At 54.7% G+C, this 18,679-nt stretch overlaps 1 protein-coding gene across 5 annotated transcripts in view; it reads right to left on the bottom strand.

Moving 5' to 3' along the window:
- The window catches only part of ARHGAP23 (Rho GTPase activating protein 23), an 82,267-nt gene that overhangs the window by 20,550 nt on the left and 43,038 nt on the right, over positions 1–18,679 (bottom strand). For all 5 annotated transcript variants that reach the window (XM_036836687.1, XM_036836686.1, XM_036836689.1 and 2 more), the window contains 10 exons: positions 17,336–17,491; positions 17,009–17,120; positions 16,798–16,855; positions 15,178–15,321; positions 9,919–10,236; positions 8,570–8,631; positions 8,175–8,305; positions 7,408–7,529; positions 5,668–5,823; positions 362–440 (listed from right to left, as the gene is read on the bottom strand). In XM_036836687.1, coding sequence (XP_036692582.1) covers positions 362–440; positions 5,668–5,823; positions 7,408–7,529; positions 8,175–8,305; positions 8,570–8,631; positions 9,919–10,236; positions 15,178–15,321; positions 16,798–16,855; positions 17,009–17,120; positions 17,336–17,491 — 1,338 coding nt within the window. The remainder of the gene's footprint in view (positions 1–361; positions 441–5,667; positions 5,824–7,407; positions 7,530–8,174; positions 8,306–8,569; positions 8,632–9,918; positions 10,237–15,177; positions 15,322–16,797; positions 16,856–17,008; positions 17,121–17,335; positions 17,492–18,679) is intronic.

Raw genomic sequence — 18,679 nt, 5'->3', positions numbered from 1 at the left:
CTGTGACCTTGGGCAAGTCACTTAACCTCTCTGTGCCGTAGTTTCCTCATCTACAGAGTGGAAATAATAGTACTACCTCATGGAGTTGTAGGGAGTAGTGCCTGGCACATAGTAAATGCTCAGAAAGTGTTAGGATAACCTCTGCGGACAGGGAATGGGAGGATGACAGGGGCCCTTGCGTTTACTTGATTTCGTATCTGTACTAAGTTTTTTACAAGCGTGTGTTTCTTTTGTATTAAAACAAAAACCCCAAAAGTAAAACCAACACACCCAGTTTAAAAAGTGGTCAGGATGCAGCATAGACAGGTACCCTCCCATCCTCCCATCCTCCTCCCATGCTCCACCTCCACCCCCTACTCACCATCGGTGAAAAGAGGCTCAGGTAGCTTTCGGAAGAAGGACTTGAGCAGGCTGCTGATCACGTTGAGGTCTTGCCAGCGCTGCGGAGCGGGCAATGACGTCAGGCCACGGCTAGGGCCCTGCCCAGGTGCCCAAACCCGCACGCCCCCAGGTTCAGAGCCAGCCAGGCCCCGCCCAGGTGCCCACACCTCCATGCCGGTCCAGCCCTAGAGCCCAGTCCGGCCCGGCTTGGGCCCTCCCTGGGATCCACTCATAGCCAGCTCTCCCCAGACCAGGGCTGTCTGGGCTAAGAAGACTTATCACAGTAGGACAGAGTCCCCAGCTAGGTCCTAGCCCCTCCACCACCTGGCCCCAGCACCCCCCTGCTCCAGCCAGCCCAGTGGGCTCGGACATTCATCCACGCAGAGAAAGGAGCAGGTCCCTTCCCTGGTGCAGGCACTGTGGGGGACAGAGGTGAGCAAAACCCATCCCCACACGAGCCTGCCCACTGGACCTCCATTAGGCCTGCTGGTGCCAACTCCTGCTTCCCAGCGCCCCCCCACTTAGGGGAGACATCCTCGGACCCCTCTCCTCATCCATGACACAGCTCACGTTCATGCCTGGTGGCTTCCTGTCTCGGGCCCTTTGCACTGGCTGGTTCCCTCCACTAGAACTTGTCTCCCCCTGCCCTTCACATGACTGGCTCCTCCCGAATCTAAACATCTTGGGAGAGGCCTCCCCTGACTTGACCATCGCAGCACAGCCGCCATCACCATCTGTAGCACAGCCCTGACGTTTTTTTCTCCTGTGGCACTTACCGCAGTTGATCGTTACTGTATGCATTAGTTTCCTTGTTCCTGCCTGTTTCCCTGGTGGATCTGTAAGCCACATGAGGGGCAGGGATCCTGTCTGTTTTATTCTCACTGCGTTCCTATCACCTAGCCAGCCCTATTTTTATTTATTTATTTATTTATTTTTATTTTTGGCTGCCTTAAGTCTTTGTTGTTGTGACCGGGCTTTCTCTAGTTGCGGCGAGCAGGGGCTACTCTTCGTTGTGGTTCGCGGGCTTCTCATTGGGTGGCTTCTCTTATTGCAGAGCACGGGCTTTAGGCGCGTGGGCTTCAGTAGTTGTGGCACTCGGGCTCAGTAGTTGTGGCTCGCGGGCTCTAGAGCGCAGGCTCCGTAGTTGTGGCGCACGGGCTTAGTTGCTCCGCGACATGTGGGATCTTCCCGGACCAGGGCTCGAGCCCGTGTCCCCTGCACTGGCAGGTGGATTCTTAACCACTGCGCCACCAGGGAAGTCCCCTAGCCAGCCCTATTAACCTGGCACTTAAATGGTCTAAATCATGAATTCTCAACCAGGGCGACCCAGCCCCCCAGGGACGTTTAGCAGCGTGTGGAACCGTTTGGTTTTCACAAGCGGGGGGTGCCACCGGCATCTAGTGGACAGAGGCCAGGGATACTTCTAAACTTCCTCCAGTGCACAGGATAACCTCCCACAAAAAAGAATTATTCCGCCCAAAGGGTCAAGGTTGAGAAACTCTGATCTAAATAAATGGTTGTTGAATACAAGAATGAATAAAGAATGGCCGGGTCAGTGTCTCTCCTGTCCACCAGGGGGCACCGTCAGCCTGCACAAAGTCAAGGATAACTCGAAAGGAACTGCTCAGAATAACTCATGTCCAGAAAGCAACAGAATACCCCCAACAAAGACACACAACTCAACAATATACACACTCATTACCATGGGTCCACAGCTTAATGCCAAACCATCACATAGGCTCAATGGGAACGCTTAACTTCTAGCACTCCCCATGACAAATGACACAAACTGATGTCTGAGACAAAATCACACACCCAACACACATGGCACGGCCCCACCCTGGTCCCTCTTCTCCCTGGATGAGGCCCAGCTAATGTGCACACCCAGTGTGGGCTCCTGCCCACCTCCCTCCACTGCCTCCTGGCCCTGATGTGTGGGCTCTTCTCATCTCCCAGCTGCCAAACCCAAGGCCTTGCCCTGTCCTTCTATTTTTCTTTCCCCCCATTGGAGAAAAATGTGTCAAGGCTAAAGACTGGAAACAACTGAAATGCTTAACTACTAAAGAATACATAAATTATTTGTGGAATATCTATACCATGAAATAAAAAGAGCAATAAAAAATATATGAACTCTAGATTTTTCAATAAAAGATGAATTTCACAAACAAATTATGGCTGGTGATAATGCTGTTTTTGTTGTTGTTTTGTTGTTGTTACTTACTCCACCTTTATTGAGGTATAATTAACAGATAAAAATTGTATATATTTAAGATATACAATGTGATTGATTTGATAAATCTATACACTGTGTAATGATTCACACAATCAAGCAGATTAAAACATTTATCACCTCACATAGTTACCTTTTATTTTGTGGTGGGAATACTTAAGGTCTAATAGCTTAGCAAATTTCAGGTATACAATATTTAATTATAGTCACCATGCTGTACATTAGATCCCAGAATTGCCCTGTCCCTCTTGACCCCTCCTATGCCTAAGCATCTGCCCCCCCATCCCCAGCCTCACCTGAGCTGCCCTCTCCTTCTGTCCCACTCAGAGCCTGGCCCTTGCAGTCCCCATGCCCACCCTCTCCCCAGACGGCAGCTCCCTCCGTCGTCTCACCTCTGTGCCCCAGCGTGACCCCACGCCCACTCCGCGATTCACCCTCGGTCTAGTGCATGATTATGCATCACTCCCATGTGGGTGACCTACCACCACTCCAAGTCCAATGTGGTCCCTACCTGACACATCCTCCCTCTCCTGCCCTACTCCCCAGGTCTGCCAGGGACAGATACCACCAGTCTGCAGCTCAAACTTTTGGCTTTTTCCTACCCCTCCTTCCTCCCTCTCATGCAGCCAACTCCTAGAGCTGCTCCCATCCTCCTTACCCCCTCCTCCTGGGACCACCAAGACCTCCTGACCCCTCCCACAATATCGGTAATTTCTTCCCTAGATGCCCTGCTCTGGGCCTCCCTCGTTCGTGTCCATTAGGCATAAGCTAAAGCACTACTTTCTCAAACCCTACTCTCATTTATGCCTCCCCAGCTGAAGAACCATCAAAGGCTCCCTATTGTCCATTGGCTCAAGGTCAAAGGCTTTAGTGAAGCCATCAAAAGCCCTCTGTCCCCTGCCCTGGGCCTCACCCTCTCCACTGCCAAGCCCAGGAGGTGGGTCCATTCTGTCCTGACACTCAGACCCTTCTCTGGGATTTTGGAAAATGCCATCACCCGCTGCCTGGACTGCCTTCCTATTCACCTGCCCCTTCCTATTCATCCTTCAAAGATTCAAACACCTGCTCCAGTCCCCAGCATCCTCTCCTTCCTCATCAAACAATCTGGTCCTTGATGAGAACCAGCTTTTTCTCTTGTCCACTATTTCACACGTACTCATCTTGTCTCCCTAGCTCCTTCCCAAGGACAGGAAGACTATCTTACATTTTCACATACAGCTTCAGAGTACTGTTGACTCATGGGACTTCACTGTCCAGATCCATGGTTTTGCAAAACATCTTTTCCAGCAGAGCGCTTTTTGTCAAGTGAAATGATACGTGAAAACCCAATATGAAAAAAACCAACATAAAAAAGCAGACAGAGCAAAGCAGGTTACTCTAGTTCAAGTAAGGATGGGGGGTCCTGGCCTCCCACAGCACCTCTGGGGAACCTTAGAGTTCTGGGAAACATTGGCCCTGCTGCAAACTCTTTTTTTTAATTGAAATATTTATTTGGATATTTTCCCCAGTTTTACTGAGATATAACTGACATATAACCTGCTGCAAACTCTTTTTTTTTTTTTTTTTGCTTAAACAACAGAAATTTCTTTTCTCACAACTCTGGAGGCTGGGAAATCTAAGAACAAGGTGCCGGCCCATTCAGTTTTTGATGAGGGCTCCCTTCCTGGTTTGCAGGCAGTCACCTTCTTGCTGTGTCCTTACAAGATGGAGCAGGTGAGGCAGGGAGCTCTCTGGTGTCTCCTTTCACAAGGACACTAATCCTATCGTACCAGGGCCCTGACTTTATGACTTCATTTAACCTTAATTACCTCCTAATCGGCCCTATCTCCAAATACACTCATCTTGGGAGTTAGGGCTTCAACGTATAAATTTTGGGAGGACACGATTCAGTTCACAGCACAAGAGAAAGAGGAGATGATGGTTACAGCAGAATTCTGGAGGAATCCAGAATTCTCCAAAAGAGGATTGTGAACACTGTTTAGAGATATTAACATTTCTCTCTATAGCAGAAATGACGAGTTGTAGTGAAAGTACGGAAACATTTTTAGACAGGACAGACATTTCAGGAGTCTGCATTAGACGGCCTAGATCTTCTTTGGAATGCTGCACTCTACCTCCTTGGTCTGCTGTTATCCACTTTTCAGAGTTATTTGATAGTTACTTTCTATATTCTGTCCAGAATTTTTAGAAGTAATCAGTAGGAAAGATTGGACAGAGTGTGCTTGCTCTATCTTAACTGGAACCAGAGCCCCGGTATGTAATTTTTTTTCCTCCTCTAAACACATCTTTTTTTTAAATTGAGGTCTAGTTGATGTACAGTATAAGTTTCAGGGGTACAGCATAGTGATTCACAATTTTTAAAGGTTATATTCCATTTATAGTTACTATAACCTGCTGCAAACTCTTGTGTAGTTGTCAGATCCCTTCACGAGCTGCTCTTGTCTCATCTGATCAGCCGCCCACGTTGCTGGCCACTCCAGCAAACACCATATACTCCCCTTCTAACCAGGTGTCTGCAAACCTCGGCCTGTAGGTCAAATCCAGCCAACGACCTGTTTTTGTGTGGCCCTTGAGCTAAGAATGGGTTTTGCATCTTTAAAAGATTGTGAAGAAAAAGAAGGAAGAGAAGGAAGAGGATAAGGAAGAGGAGTGTTTGCAACAGACCATGTGGTAACCAAAGTCTGGAATACTTGCTACCTGGCCCTTGACAGAGAAGGCATGGTGACTGCCGGCAAACCTTAGGGGCCCACGCCTTTCCCCAGGCTGTTCCCTCTGCCTGGAGTGCCCTTTCCTGGCTTTCGCTGGCTTTTCATGGACTCTATTCATCCTCAAGGCCCAAAAAACTGTCACCTGCCAGCCTCTGTCTCCGGGCTCTCAGGCCATGGCTGCAGCTGGGGTGATGCCCTTCCCCATGGCTGGCCTGCAAAGGCAAGTTGCGTCTTGCCCACCTTGGGGCCCTGACCCAGTGCCAGGCACACCACAGGGTACAATGAACACAACAGACACCACCACATTGGCCCCCCTTCCATAGACCGACACCCCCCAGTCGCACTCACCTCATCCTGCAGGTTGATGTCCCCGGGGCCACGGTTGAGCTGCTCCTGCAGGCTGGACACCACTGCGTTGTTGCCTGGCACCCGGTAAATGCCCGTGGACTCCAGCCCCCGTGCCTCCACAATGCGACAGCATGCAGCCACGATCAGGGGGACACGCTGGGGACACAGCAGGGCAGGGGTGTTAGGAAGAGTAAGAACAGCATTCTCTGGGAGAAAATACTTGCAAATGATATGACCGACTAATAAGGGGTTAATAGCCAACATACATAAACAGCTCATACAACTCAACATCAAAAATACAAATGACCTGGGAATTCCCTGGCGGTCCAGTGGTTAGGACTCTGCACTTCACTGCTGGGGGCCAGGTTCGATCCCTGGTCAGGGAACTAAGATCCCACAAGCCGCGAGACATGGCCAAAAAAAAAAAAAAATACAAAGACCCGATTAAAAAAATGGGCAGAAGAACTGAATAGACATTTTTCCAAAGAGGAAATGCAGATGGCCAAGAGGCACATGAAAAGATGCTCAACATCGCCAGTCATGAGGGAAATGCAAATCAAAACCACAATGAGATACCAGTTCACACCTGTCAGAATGGCTGTCATCAAAAAGACCACAAATAACAAATGTTGGCGAGGATGTGGAGAAAAGGGAACCCTCGTACACTGTTGGTGGGAATGTAAATTGGTGCAGCCACTGTGGAAAACAGTATGGAGGTTTCTCAAAAAAACTAAAAATAGAGCTACCATATGACCCAGCAATTCCACTCCTCGGTATATATCCAAAAAAAACAAAAACACTAATTCGAAAAGATACATGCACCCCAGTGTTCACAGCAATATTATTTACAATTGCCAAGATATGGAAGCAAACTAAATGTCCATCAAAGATGAATGGATAAAGGAGATGTGATGTATATAGATATCTATATATATCTATATATATACACAATGGAATACTACTCAGTCATAAAAAAGAATGAAATTTTGCCATTTGCAGCAACATGGATGGACTTGGAGGGCATTATGCTACTTGAAATAAGTCAGAGAGAAAAAGACAAATACTGTATGATATCATTTATATGTGGAATCTAAAAAATAAAACAAACTAGTGAATATAACAAAAAAGAAGCAGACTCACAGATATAGAGAACAAACTAGTGGTTATCAGTGGGGAGAGGAAAGAGGGGAGGGGAAGCATAGGGCTAGGGAATTAAGAGGTACAAACTATTAGGCAGAAAATAAGCTACAAGGATATACTGTACAACACAGGGAATATAGCCAATATTTTATAATAACTATAAATGGAGTATAACCTTTAAAAACTGTGAATCACTACATTGTACACCTGTAACCTATATAATATTATACAGCAACTACAGATCAATAAAAGAAAAAAAGAACAGCATTCTCCACCAGTGGGCCAGAGGTAGGGAGAACAAGCTGGGGGCAGTGCAAGGCCAGAACCCCAGGGGTTCTGGTGGTTACTAAGGCTCTCACTGTCTCCGGTCTGGAAGCAGAAATCGCACCAAAGCCTCGCCATGATCTAAGAAGGAGCACCAGCTGGGAGTCAGGGATTGTGGGCTCTGTCTCAACTCTGCTGCTCCCTCGCAGGGCTGCTTCCCCAGCTGTGTCTGTAACACGCGGTGGAGAGCCGGTTCCAAAGTCCCTTGCAGCTCTGACCCTCTGTGCCTCAGTCTCCCCACTTCCCTGCTGGCTCTGGAGCACGGAGGGAACCCACCTGGTTCTCTGTGGCTGGCTGGCACTCCTCCAGTCGGACCCCAAATGCCCTGGGGGCTGCCTTCTTGTTCTTCTTGATGATGTTGATGCCCCAGGGGGTTCTGGGGGTGGAGACACCATCATCTGGGGTTGGGGAGGGCAGAGAGAGGCAGGGTGAGCTGGGGGCCCGGGGAGGGCCAGCCACCACACTAGGTCACACACGCTCACACACCACATTCACACACTGGACGTATGGGGACTCCGTCAGAGAAGCAACCGGGGTGCTGAGGGCTGATGGCAAATTATAATATCCCAGCAGAGAAGGCCGAAGAGATGAGGGTGTCTAGCCTGGAGGAGAGAGGCCTCAGAGTGATATAAGGACTTCTGTATGGCTGAAACAACAAGGTGGGAGCCATAGATTCTGGTACAACCGAAGGAAGAACTTTCTAATGGCCAAAAGTGTGTGAAGATGGAAAAGGCCACCTGCAGACAGGATGAGGCTCCTGATCCTGAAGGGACACAAGGAGAGACTGGAGGACCACACAGCTGGGATGTCATGGAGGGAAATCAGGCTCCGGGCCCTTCCAGCCCTGAGACCCTGAGGGCCCCGGGACCCTCACAGGCATGCACACGTGGGCAGACACACGAGGATAACTGTGGCACACACCTACAGGCACACACATCGCCTGACACACACACACAGGCCCTCCACTCCCATGCAGACCCACAGGCTGACCCCCCCTCCCCACGCGTGGGTGCACACCACCCCCTTAGCAGCCACCTTCCTACCCTTGCTCCCTGCAGGCTGGTCCTGAGTCCTGAGGCCACGTGCCGTACTCTGTTTGAGGAACTCAGACTTGAGGCCCCCCAGGCCACGAGAGCCTTTGGGGGAGGAATCAGCTTTGGGCCCAGAGCTATGGCTGTGAGGGAAGAGGGGAGAGGTCTTCACTGGGGTGACCCAGCATGCCACCTGCCCTGGCCTCCCACCTCTTCGGACCTCCCCTGCATCCCCTCCATGCCCTTCTGGGGACTGGAGGCCTCAATGCCCCTGCCACCCTCCCTGCCCCCAGCAGAGGGCAATTCTGGGGCCACCCTCAGGTCTGAAGGTGGGCCAGGAGGACGACCTCTGCCCAAGGTGTCTCCCACCCCGTGGCCAGGACTGCTCCATGAGGGCTGGGCCTCACCTCACTTTGCGATAATCATTAAGCTTCTTGCTGATCAGAGCTTGGTTGGCACAGCCGGGGTCCTGGAGGAGGGGGAAGAGAAAGCAGACCCCATCAGTGCCCATGGTCAGCCCACCCAAGGCTTCTCCCTGGCCCCTGCCTCGGCCTCGCCTCCCCTCTCCTCCACCTGCCAGCTGATGGGTACAGACCCTGGAGCGAGAAAGACCAGGGCTGGACTCCCGAGCACACCCTCACCAGCTATGTGACCTTGGGTAATCCCTTAGCCTCTCTGAGCCTCAGTCTCCTCAGCAGTAACATGGGGAGACAACATGGCAACCTCAGGGTCAGGGTGCGGAATTATGCACGTAGCACTCATCAGAGTCCTGGCAAGGCACAGATGAGGTGCCCCATGAGGGGCAGCTATTGCAATAATGAAGGTGACTTGGGACCCTCAGATAGTGCCTGTCGGGGACAGCCCAGCCAGTCCCCCCAGAAAAAGGCCCCAAATTTCTCGTGCTTTCCTCCTTGCAGTGAGGAACGACAATGTCCTGGGGAGGCAGAGCCTGGTTCAGTGAGATGGTGTCCTCAGCGTGCCCTAGCACCCCTCTACCTGTGGCCAGAGCAGTTGCACGTCTGGACCAGGGCCCAAGCCACACCATCCTCTTGGCAGAGACAAGCCGCCAAGCCCAGGACCCCCACATAACTCTGTGCAGGTGTGCAGAGGCACCTGGTGGAGGGGGTGGGCGGAGGCAGAAAGCCCAGCCCAGGCTCCTACTGTGCAGCTGCAGCTGCCCAGGAGGGGGCGCCATTTAAAAATGCTCCTGGAGTCCCTGCCAAAGCCCTTGGCTCAGCCCCTGCTGCCTGCTGCCAAAGGCCAATCCTCTTGGCCTCCTCCCAAGGTCAATGTGTTTGTGCCCCTGCAGACAGGCCAGCCCTGTCAGAGGGGCCAGCCACAGTTTTGGCCCGGGGGCACCCCTTTCTGTAATAATTCCATAGGAGACCCCCACCTCCCAAACCTCCAGCAAGAGGCTGAGGTTGGCCGGGAGCTGACCTCTGTGTGCCAGAGCCTGCCCAAGGCAGTCATAACGATGATGATAATAATTACTGTCATTCCTACAGCTATTATTGTTCCTGCCAGTCATGGAACACCAAAGACGCCAGGTCCTCTGTGAGCCACTGCCCCAAGCATCGTCTCTTCACACCAAACCCCTGGAGGGCACAGTTGCAAGGTGTGTACTCCCGTCAGCCCATTTTATGCAGGAGGGGACTGAGGCTCAGAGCGGTGAAGGAAGGATCCCGCAGGCAGGTGAGAGGCGCCCGGGGCCTGCCCTGCCCTCCCTGGCCCGGCTGGGGCCGGGCGGGGCCCTCACCTCGCCCTCGGCCCTGCTGTTCTCTCGGATCGCTCTGATCCAGCCCAGCATGTCATCCCGGTCCTCAGCCTGAAAGAGATATTCACAGAAGTCAGCGGTGGTCAGCCGGAACACGTGCCTCCTCTTGGTCTCGCTGTAGGAGATGTCCACCAGGCAGGAGCCGATGCAGACGGGCGCCGCCTCGTCCTCACCTGCGACGGCCGCCGCCGCCCCCGCCGCCGCCGGCCCGGGCTCCCGCCGCTCCTTGCTCAGCGAGAGCGAGCGCGCCCGCAGCGCGGCGTACACCCGCTTCCACTGGCGCAGGCCGCCGCCCGCTTTCTGCAGGGAGACACGGGGGGAGGGGGAGAGAGGGGAGGGGGAGGGGGTGAGAGGCCAGGCCTGCCCTCCTCCCCGCCCCCAGAGCCCAAGGGGGGCCCTAGGCGCTGCAGACAGTGGACAGCAGTGGGGACCCCACCCCACTGGCCGCCGGGAGCCCCCTGCTCCACTCCCGCCGGCACCTGGGGCAGCCTCCTGCCCACAGTCCCCCAAGTCTCTCAGCCCCTCACCGGCTTGGACACCCGTACCCATCGTTCTCAGTCCCCGCAGAGGGTCCCCAACCTTCTCTTTAACGCTCCTCTGCCGTTGGCAATGCCCCAGAGAACCAGCAGGGGGCTCCAGAGGGCAATCGGGCCCCCCACCAAACATGACCCACCTTACATAAAATCCTCCTAAGCCATTCCTGGTCCACATACTGCTTCGCTCCGGGCAAAGCTAGTCAAAAGTTGTCAACCACACTTACTCTCCCCGCTTCTTTGCCTCGCACTCAAGACTCCACTCAGTATCCCTTTCCTGGGAAGCTGCTCACCAGGTCACCCAGCCGCCATGTTGCCAAAGCCAGTGGCAGCGTCTGGGCACTTCTCAGTCCTTTGCTTAGCCTCTTGGTGGCATATGACCCAGCTAGCGGTCACTTCTTCCCTCTCCAAACTCTCTCTTGGCACCCAGGACCCTACGGTTCATGGTTTTCCTCCTAACTCCGCTGGCTCCTTCTCTGGTCCCCTCTACCCAACATCCTCTACACCAGCGGTTCTCAACCAGGGCGAAGAGCCGCCAGGGGACTTTGTCTGAAGACATTTTCAGTTGTCGCACCTGGGGAAATGCTATGGCATCTAGTGGGTAGAGGCCAAGGATGCTGCTAAACATGTCGGATGCCCAGGACAGCCCCACAGCAAAGAATCATCTGGTCCAAAATGTCAACAGTGCTGAGGCTGACAGTGCCTTCCCTAAAGGAAGGGGAGCTCCAGAACTTTGTCCTCGGCCCTCCTCCTCCTGCATGCCTCCCCCATGACGCCATCCACACCCATGGCTTTCAATCTTGTCTGTCTGCTGATGGTGATGCCCAGATGTACCCCTGGCCCAGCATCTCCCCGGAGCCACACTCCGGTACCTCCAACTGTCTGCTCAGTGTCTCCATTTGCATGTCCCACGGGCACTGCAGGTGCTGCTTGCTCACTATGGGGCCCTTGATTTTCCCCATCAGACCTGTTCTCCACCCCCACCTCCATCTTTTCCAGCTCAGTAAGTCTACCCAGTTGCCCAGAAACTTGGGAGTTGCCCTTGACTCCTCCTCGTTCTTCACCCTTGACATCCAACCCGTCAGGAAATCACAACTGTTCTGCTTCCAAAATATCACCTGTCTCCATCTTTCCTGCCACCACCTTGCCCACACCATCAACACCTCTTGCCAGGACCACTGCACGAACCTTCCCAGGCTCCACTCTCCTTCCTGCAACCTATTCTCCACGCAGCAGCTGCAGTGACCATTTGAAAATGTAAACGAAGTCCTGTCTCTCCCCTGCTTAGTGCCCTCTCATGGCTTCCCATCGCCCTTGGAATCATATCTAAGCTCTATTGTGATCTGGTCCCTGCCTCTCCTAACCCATCCCTCTTTCTGTCTCACGATGTCGAGACACAGGGTGGTTTTCCAGTGAACAAGCCAAGCCTTTCCTTTCCCGGGGCCTTTGCACGTGCTATTCCTTCTGCGCAGAGCCCCTTCTCTTGCTTCTTCACGTGGCTGCTTCCTTCTCGCCCTTAAGGTCTGAGCTCAAGGTCATCAACATCACCTCCTCAGCGAGGCCGCCTCTAAGCATTTTTCCCCTAACGGCAGCTCCCCGCTTCCTCCAACTTAAAGGCAATCACATCACCCTGTTCATATTCCCTGAGTGCCCACTGCAGTCTCAGGTTACTGGCTGTGGGTGGCTTTCTCCAGTATAGGGAAAGCTCCTGGCGCAGGGAGCTCGTCTGCCCTCTCACCTCCATACTCCAGGGCCTAGAGCCATGCTGGCACAGGGTAAGTGCTCATCAATATTTACTGAATAACTGAATTAATCGGCCTCGGAACACCCTGCAGGCGGGGGTTCCATCTCCCCCATCAGAGCAAGGGCTCCTTTCCTCTGGCTCACAGCCCACCTACGACTCCACACCCAGCCCAAGCTTCTATCTTCAGAGCAAACCAGATGAGGAGACTTCATGGCTGGCAGGTGAACACAGCCACATCCGGCCATGAACGCTGCCCATCGTCACATACCTGCTGGACCCAGGCAGGGACGTTCAGAGCAGGAGACAGTAGGGCCCTCCAGGAGAAGTTTAGTGTCAGAGTGAGGTGGTGACAAGGGTGCCCCTTTGAGACTGAACCAGCTAGGTGACCTTGGATAAGTCAGGCCCCCTCCCCTAGCATCAGTATGCCCTACTGGAAAAAACGAGAGGTGAGCCAGCTGGTCTCCAAGTCGCATCCAGCTCAAATGCTGGGTCTGTGGCTGCAGAGACGGGTCATACCCACCCACCCCCTCCTCTGCCTGACAGTCAGTGGTCTCCAAAAGAGACTGGGAGCTGGGGGCGAGGAGAGGCTGGACTTGCTGACGCAGACAACATCTGGCTGGCGATCAGGACCCTGGACAGACCGAGAGACCAGATGGGAGTGGAAAGCCCTCTCCTTCAGAACCGGCCAGTGAGCAGGAAGGGGCCAGGTCCTCTCCCTGCCCAGGAAACACTGCGGCTGGGCTGCCAGAGGCCACCCAGAGGCGAGGGCAGGCTATGTGGCAGGCAGAAGTCAGCAGTTGTCACCAGGCCCTCCGAAGGGCTCAAGCCTTGGGCTGGAAGTCTTTGTCCACACCTGGCTCCTCCTCCTTGGTCTCCATCCCCCACTTCCCCCCGAGGCCCGGCCGTCTCTTGCTTTCTCCCTCAGTGTTCCCGCGCCCATGGCTGCAGGTGCTTGTGTCCTCTCTGATGGACAAATGCCCTCCCCAGGTGGACCTCCCTCCCAATGCGACACCCTCAGAGCCTCTGTTGCCAGGACACCTCCACAGAAGTATGCGCCAGGGCCCTCGGACTCCATAGGCCCCAAAGGAACCTCTTGGCTTCCTCTCTCCAAACCTGCCTCTCCGGTGCCCTGTGGCTCCGGGAAGGGTCCCACCACTCACTGACCCCACAGCCCAAGCTGGGACCCCAGGAACCTCCTCCATCCTCCCTCACCTCCCAGCCCTCAGCCCGCCCAGGCTTTCCTTACCCCTGAATCTCTCTAAGTTGTCCCCTCCCCTTGGTCCCACTCCCCTCGCTCACCTGGACAGCAGCAATGGCCTTGTCTCCTCCTGTCACAGATGCAACACTTGCCTCCTGGGCTCACACCTCCCACCCCCCACCCTTCAAATGCCTGCAAAGGCTCACCCTGAGCGATGCGCCCACGCCCAGGCGCCCGACTCCCCACCCGGCTTCCATCTCCTGCCCTGGCTCCCAGCTGCCCAGCACCCCCTGCCACCCTTCTCCTAGCTGTGCAGGAGGGCATCTCCCCTGTCAGACCACACCCCCACCTCCCTGCTTTGTGGACTCCCACACACCCTTCACAGCCTTCCAGACACCCCCTCCCACCCTGCTGAGGTCAGGGTCATATGCTACTATATGCCGCTGCCCTGAACTCCCCCATCACAGCAGTCAAGCACTGGTAACTGGTAAGCAACAAATGCTTTCTCTGCCCAGCAGGAACCCCAGCAGGGCAGGACTGGCCTGGCTCCCTCACCACTGAATCCCCGGAACCTCAACGCAGAATTGGAGCAGGGCGGGCTGGACGAGGGCGCAGATGAGTGCCGGTCCTGCCTGGACTACACTTCTCACTTCACCCTCACACTGGCCCTTGGAGTAGAATAAGACTGTCCCCATCTTACAGATCAGAAAAGTGAGGCTCAGACGTTAAGGGGGTTGCCCGAAGCCTTATGCTTGATAAGTGGCTGGGCAGGAATTCCAAGTCTGTCTGACTTCAAAGCTTATGTTCTTTTCAGGTACAAGAGCCCTAGAAGGCAGGGTGGAAAAACAATAGCAAATAATAGCAATAAGCAGAATAGCTGCTCCCGGGGAACAGGCACTGGGTAAGCTCTTTTTGCTTAGATCATCTCATTTAATCCTCAGCAAAGGCGCATGAGCTACTGATTATTATTTGCTCCATTTACATACGAGGAAACTGGTAGGTGAGCCAAACAAGCTTCCCCAGGAACTCGTGGCACGGTCAGGAGCCAAACCCAGGTTCATGCTAACCGCTCTGCTCCGCTTTGCCTGGGCTGCTCGGGTGACAGCAGTCGGGCGGCCTCCTCCTCCCTCTTCTGCTGCCTGGAACCTGGGATTGTACTCCATGGACCCAGGGGCCCCGCCTTCTCCCCTTGGGATCCTGCTTATCTCCCGGCCCCAGGCCCAAGCCCCCTTCATCTCTCACCTGGATCTCTGTGGCGGCCCTGAACTGGTCTTCTTGCCTCCCTCTGGCCCTCTCTTAATTCACCCCCCAGGAAGCCCAGTGGAAGAGGCCCCAGGGGCTTTTAGTTGCCCTTAGGATGAAGACTAAAACCTTTGCTGGCCTTGAAAAGGCTCACCTCTGCTTTCTTTTGGGGCTTCAGCTCCCCTAAAAGAATCACCCTGGCCTTGCTCTCTCATTTTCCATGAGCCCCAGTGGCCATTTTGGGGGTGATCTGCCAACCAAGGATCAACCATGGGATGGTTCTGTCAGAATTCCAAGCACAACTTGATCAGATCCACCCCACAGCAAAGACCACCTCTCTGGTTAACTCTTTTTCATGAGTTCTTTAGGACCCCCAGGAAGTTCTTCCTAGCATCTAACCTCTACCCCTCATGCTGCAGCCTCAGCTGGCTCTCCTCGGCTCCAGAGGGTGGGCGTAGGAAAAGCTGGGAGTTCTGCTGGGCCAGCTTCCATCCACCTCCAGCTCATTCCTCCAGCCATCTTACCTTCCCCTTCTTGGTGAGGACCTGCTTATAATACAACCAGCCTTCTCTCCTGATGTCGCTGAAGGTTGCGTCTGAGAGGTCAGAGGTTGAGTGTCGCTTGGAAGGAGCGTCAGCATCTTCGGAAGTGCCCCAGCTATCCAAGGACTGCAGAGAGACGACAGAGGGCAATTTAGGGTGGCTCCCACAGTGCCAGCGTCTCAGAAACCCCATGGACCATTTGCAGCCACAAGGGCCTGGCATATGCCTGTGCTATGCTCTGCTGTGCTGTGTGGCCTCATGGGCCTTGCTTACCCTCTCTGACCCATCTGTGTTGAGGTCATGAGACATATGTGATGGGGAAGCCAGAAAGGAGGAAAGGCTCTGACCTGCAGGCCACATGCCTCACCACGCTTAACTTTATAGACTTGAAGGAACTAAGGAAACAGGGGAAGTGATTGTGTCCACATGGAGCTACATAAACAGAGGAAGTGGGAACATCAACAAAGACTGAGTTAGTGGAGCAGGTAGTCAAGTCCACAAGGAGTTAAACAGAGGAAGTGATAGTGTCAGCAGGACTCCAGCAATAGAGGTGACAGGTCAAGGGAGAGTTAAGTAAGCAGAGGATGTGATAAGGAATAAGCCAGGTGACAGTATCATCAAGGTATTAAACAAACCGAAGATATCGAGGATTTGAAATCAATATGGCTCTTCCAACCCATCCATAATCAAAAAGATTTAAGGTCATTTCAGAACTGATTCTGTGTCGGGACTTCCCTGGTTGTCCAGTGGTTAAGATTCTGCTCTCCCAACGCAGGGGGCCTGAGTTTGATACCTGGTCAGGGCACTAGATCCCGCATGCTGCAACTAAAGATCCTGCACAAGGCAACGAAGATCCCACACAAGGCAACGAAGATCCCGCGGGCCACAACTAAGACCCGGCACAGCCAGGTCCTGAGGCTGGAAATTTCGGCCTCTCCATCACTCTCAGCCCTGTGTGTCCCCCCCCCCTTTCCAGGGTGTCCCCTGTCCCCTGAAGACACCATGCAAATACTGACCCAGTACCTCCACAGTGCAGGCACTGTTCTAGGTATGCAGAGGGGTCAGTGAATAAGACGAATGAAATCCCTGCCCTCATGGAGCTTACATTCTAGCTGGGGAGACAAGCAAGAAAGGAGATGGACGCACAAATTGTGTAACATGAGAAGTGCTAGGAGAAAAGCAGAGTGGTGAGGGGAGGCATGAAATATCAGGCGTAAAGGCTGAAATTTCACAGAAGGCCTAAAAAATCTAAAGAGAGTGAAAAAGTGAGTCATGTGGCATGTGGGCCGTGGAAAGGGCCTTCTAGATGGGAGATGGGGGAGGGGCGGTTGGAAGGACAGTGCAAAGGCCTTGGGAAGGAAGGCTCACGGTGTCTTTAGGTGATGACTGAGCCCACAGAGAGGGTGGGTCACATGGCCGACAGGAGGTGAGTGTGGGGACAGCCAAGGCCAGAAGGAGACGGGAGCCGGAGGGGCCCATTTCGGGTTGCAGGAGTCACAGGCCGGGTCCCTCTGCCAAGGCTGGACTCCACAGCTGAGAGGTGGGCCCCTGGGCCCCTCCCCAGATCTCCGACAGCCTCACCTGCACACACGTGCCACTCACCCCGTCAGTGAAGAAGCTTCGGAGCATCCGCAGGCTGGGCACGCGGTTCGGCAGGCGCCTGGGGGGTGAGGACAGAGGATGAGGGCTGCGGGAGGCACAGCCAGGACCTCCCACAAGCCCCAAGGCTCAAAGGCCCTCCCGGGGGAAGCAGGCTGCCCCGGTGTGTAGACGACCCCAGGGCCGAGAGCCCCTCCATAGCCCCCATCCTCACCGCAGAGCCCGGCCCTCGTCCCGGAAGGTGTTGAGCCCGTCGTCGCAGGACTTGGAGCGTTCGGTGGTGATGGCCAGCAGGTAGGAGGAGCGCCGGCCGGCCTTGATGCTGCCTGTGAAGCCGCCCACAGGGGCCCAGGGTCAGCGGGGCAGCAGGCGGGGGCTTGCCCGGAGCCCTCCTGTCTGGGCAGGGCCAAGAGGGGACTCTCCCCGTGGGTCCCCGGGAGGAGCAGAAGCCAGTCGGAAGAGGCCAGACATCAGGCAGCGGGCACCCCTGGGACCAGGCAGCAAGGGAGCGGGTGGGGCTGGGGTCGCGGGCAGCACTCACTGCAGTCCTGGGAGTAATGGCGGCCGAGGGCAAAGGTGAAGGTTGGGGAGGAGGGGCTGGTGCCCAGGACAGGGGCTGAGTTCATGGCGCTGGAGACCACAGCAGAAGCAGGGACGTGCTTGGCTTGGAGGTCAATGCTGGGGCTGGTGGGCTCATCTGCGAGAGCGGAGGGAGCGGTGGGTGAAGGTACCAGGAGGCTGAACCTCTCTGCCCCCTGGCCCCTGCCTCCCATCCGGGCCGGGACCACATCCCCAAGGCTCCAGAAGCCCTCCAGGGCCCTGCTGGCAACATGCCCACTGCCGGTGGAGCTGACCCACCACGGGTCACCTCCCACTGTGGTCACGGAGGCTCAGCCTCTGCCTCCTCCGTCACGCTGAGGGCACCCAGGGGTGGGGTCGCGCCACCCCTCTTAGTCCCGGCCGGGAGGCAGGCCTCTCTGAGGCCATGGCTGGTGTCTCCCCCATCAGACTGGGAGCTTCTTGAGGATAAGCACCATCTCCCCCATCAGCTGGGGGCTCCTTGAAGGTGGCTGCCACGTTCCCCCCCCAGACTGGAAGTACCCTGAAACTAAAGACTTCACCTCCCGCCCTCAGACTGGGAGCTTACTGAGACAAGAGGCTGCGTCTGCCCTGTTAGACTGAAGGCTGGCTGGGGGTGGGGGGGGGCCAGGGCTGTGCCTCCTCTCCTGGCCGGGGCTGCTTCTCCGTCACTCCCATGGCTGCCCTAGGGTGAGCTCACCACTCTCAGCCCCAGTTACCATCTCTGGGCTCCTGCTTAGCAGTCCCATGCTCCTGCATCCCAGTCTTCCTCCCAAGCCCCTAGATCCAGCCCGGCTCATCCTGCTCCCTCCATGAGCGCCTCTTACTCAGCCGAAACCTTTTCCTGCCTCGCTCCCTCTCTTTCCCAATATGGAGGTGAAGCTCCACCCTCCAGCAGGGCCAGAAACCTGGGAATCCCTGACCCCTCCACTCTCTTGCCTCTCCCTTACCCAACATCTATTCTAAAGGTGGCAAATTTTCAGTATTCCCTCTGCTCTCAGAATGACATCCCAACTCCCCAGTGACTGACAAGGCCCCTCCAGACCTGTTCCGATGACCTGGAAGGGCATCCTACCTCTCACTTCAGGGTCTTTGCATATTCTAGTCTGTCTCCCTGAACATTCTTACCCTGACTAACTCCCTCAAGTCTTAGCCGAAATTTCCTTTCTCCAAGATTCTCTCCTTGGCCACCATGTCCCGGTCTAGCCTTTCTCTGCCTCCTAGAGCTCCCTGTCCTCCTATCACAAACCCATTCAACTGGATCATTCTTGTCTGATCATCTGTCCCCATGGTTGGATCACACACT

This window comes from Balaenoptera musculus, chromosome 20 (genome assembly GCF_009873245.2).
Source record: "Balaenoptera musculus isolate JJ_BM4_2016_0621 chromosome 20, mBalMus1.pri.v3, whole genome shotgun sequence".
Taxonomy (NCBI): Eukaryota; Metazoa; Chordata; class Mammalia; order Artiodactyla; family Balaenopteridae; genus Balaenoptera; species Balaenoptera musculus.
Note: the sequence above shows the minus strand (reverse complement) of the source record. Positions and strands in the feature narration are given on the sequence as shown.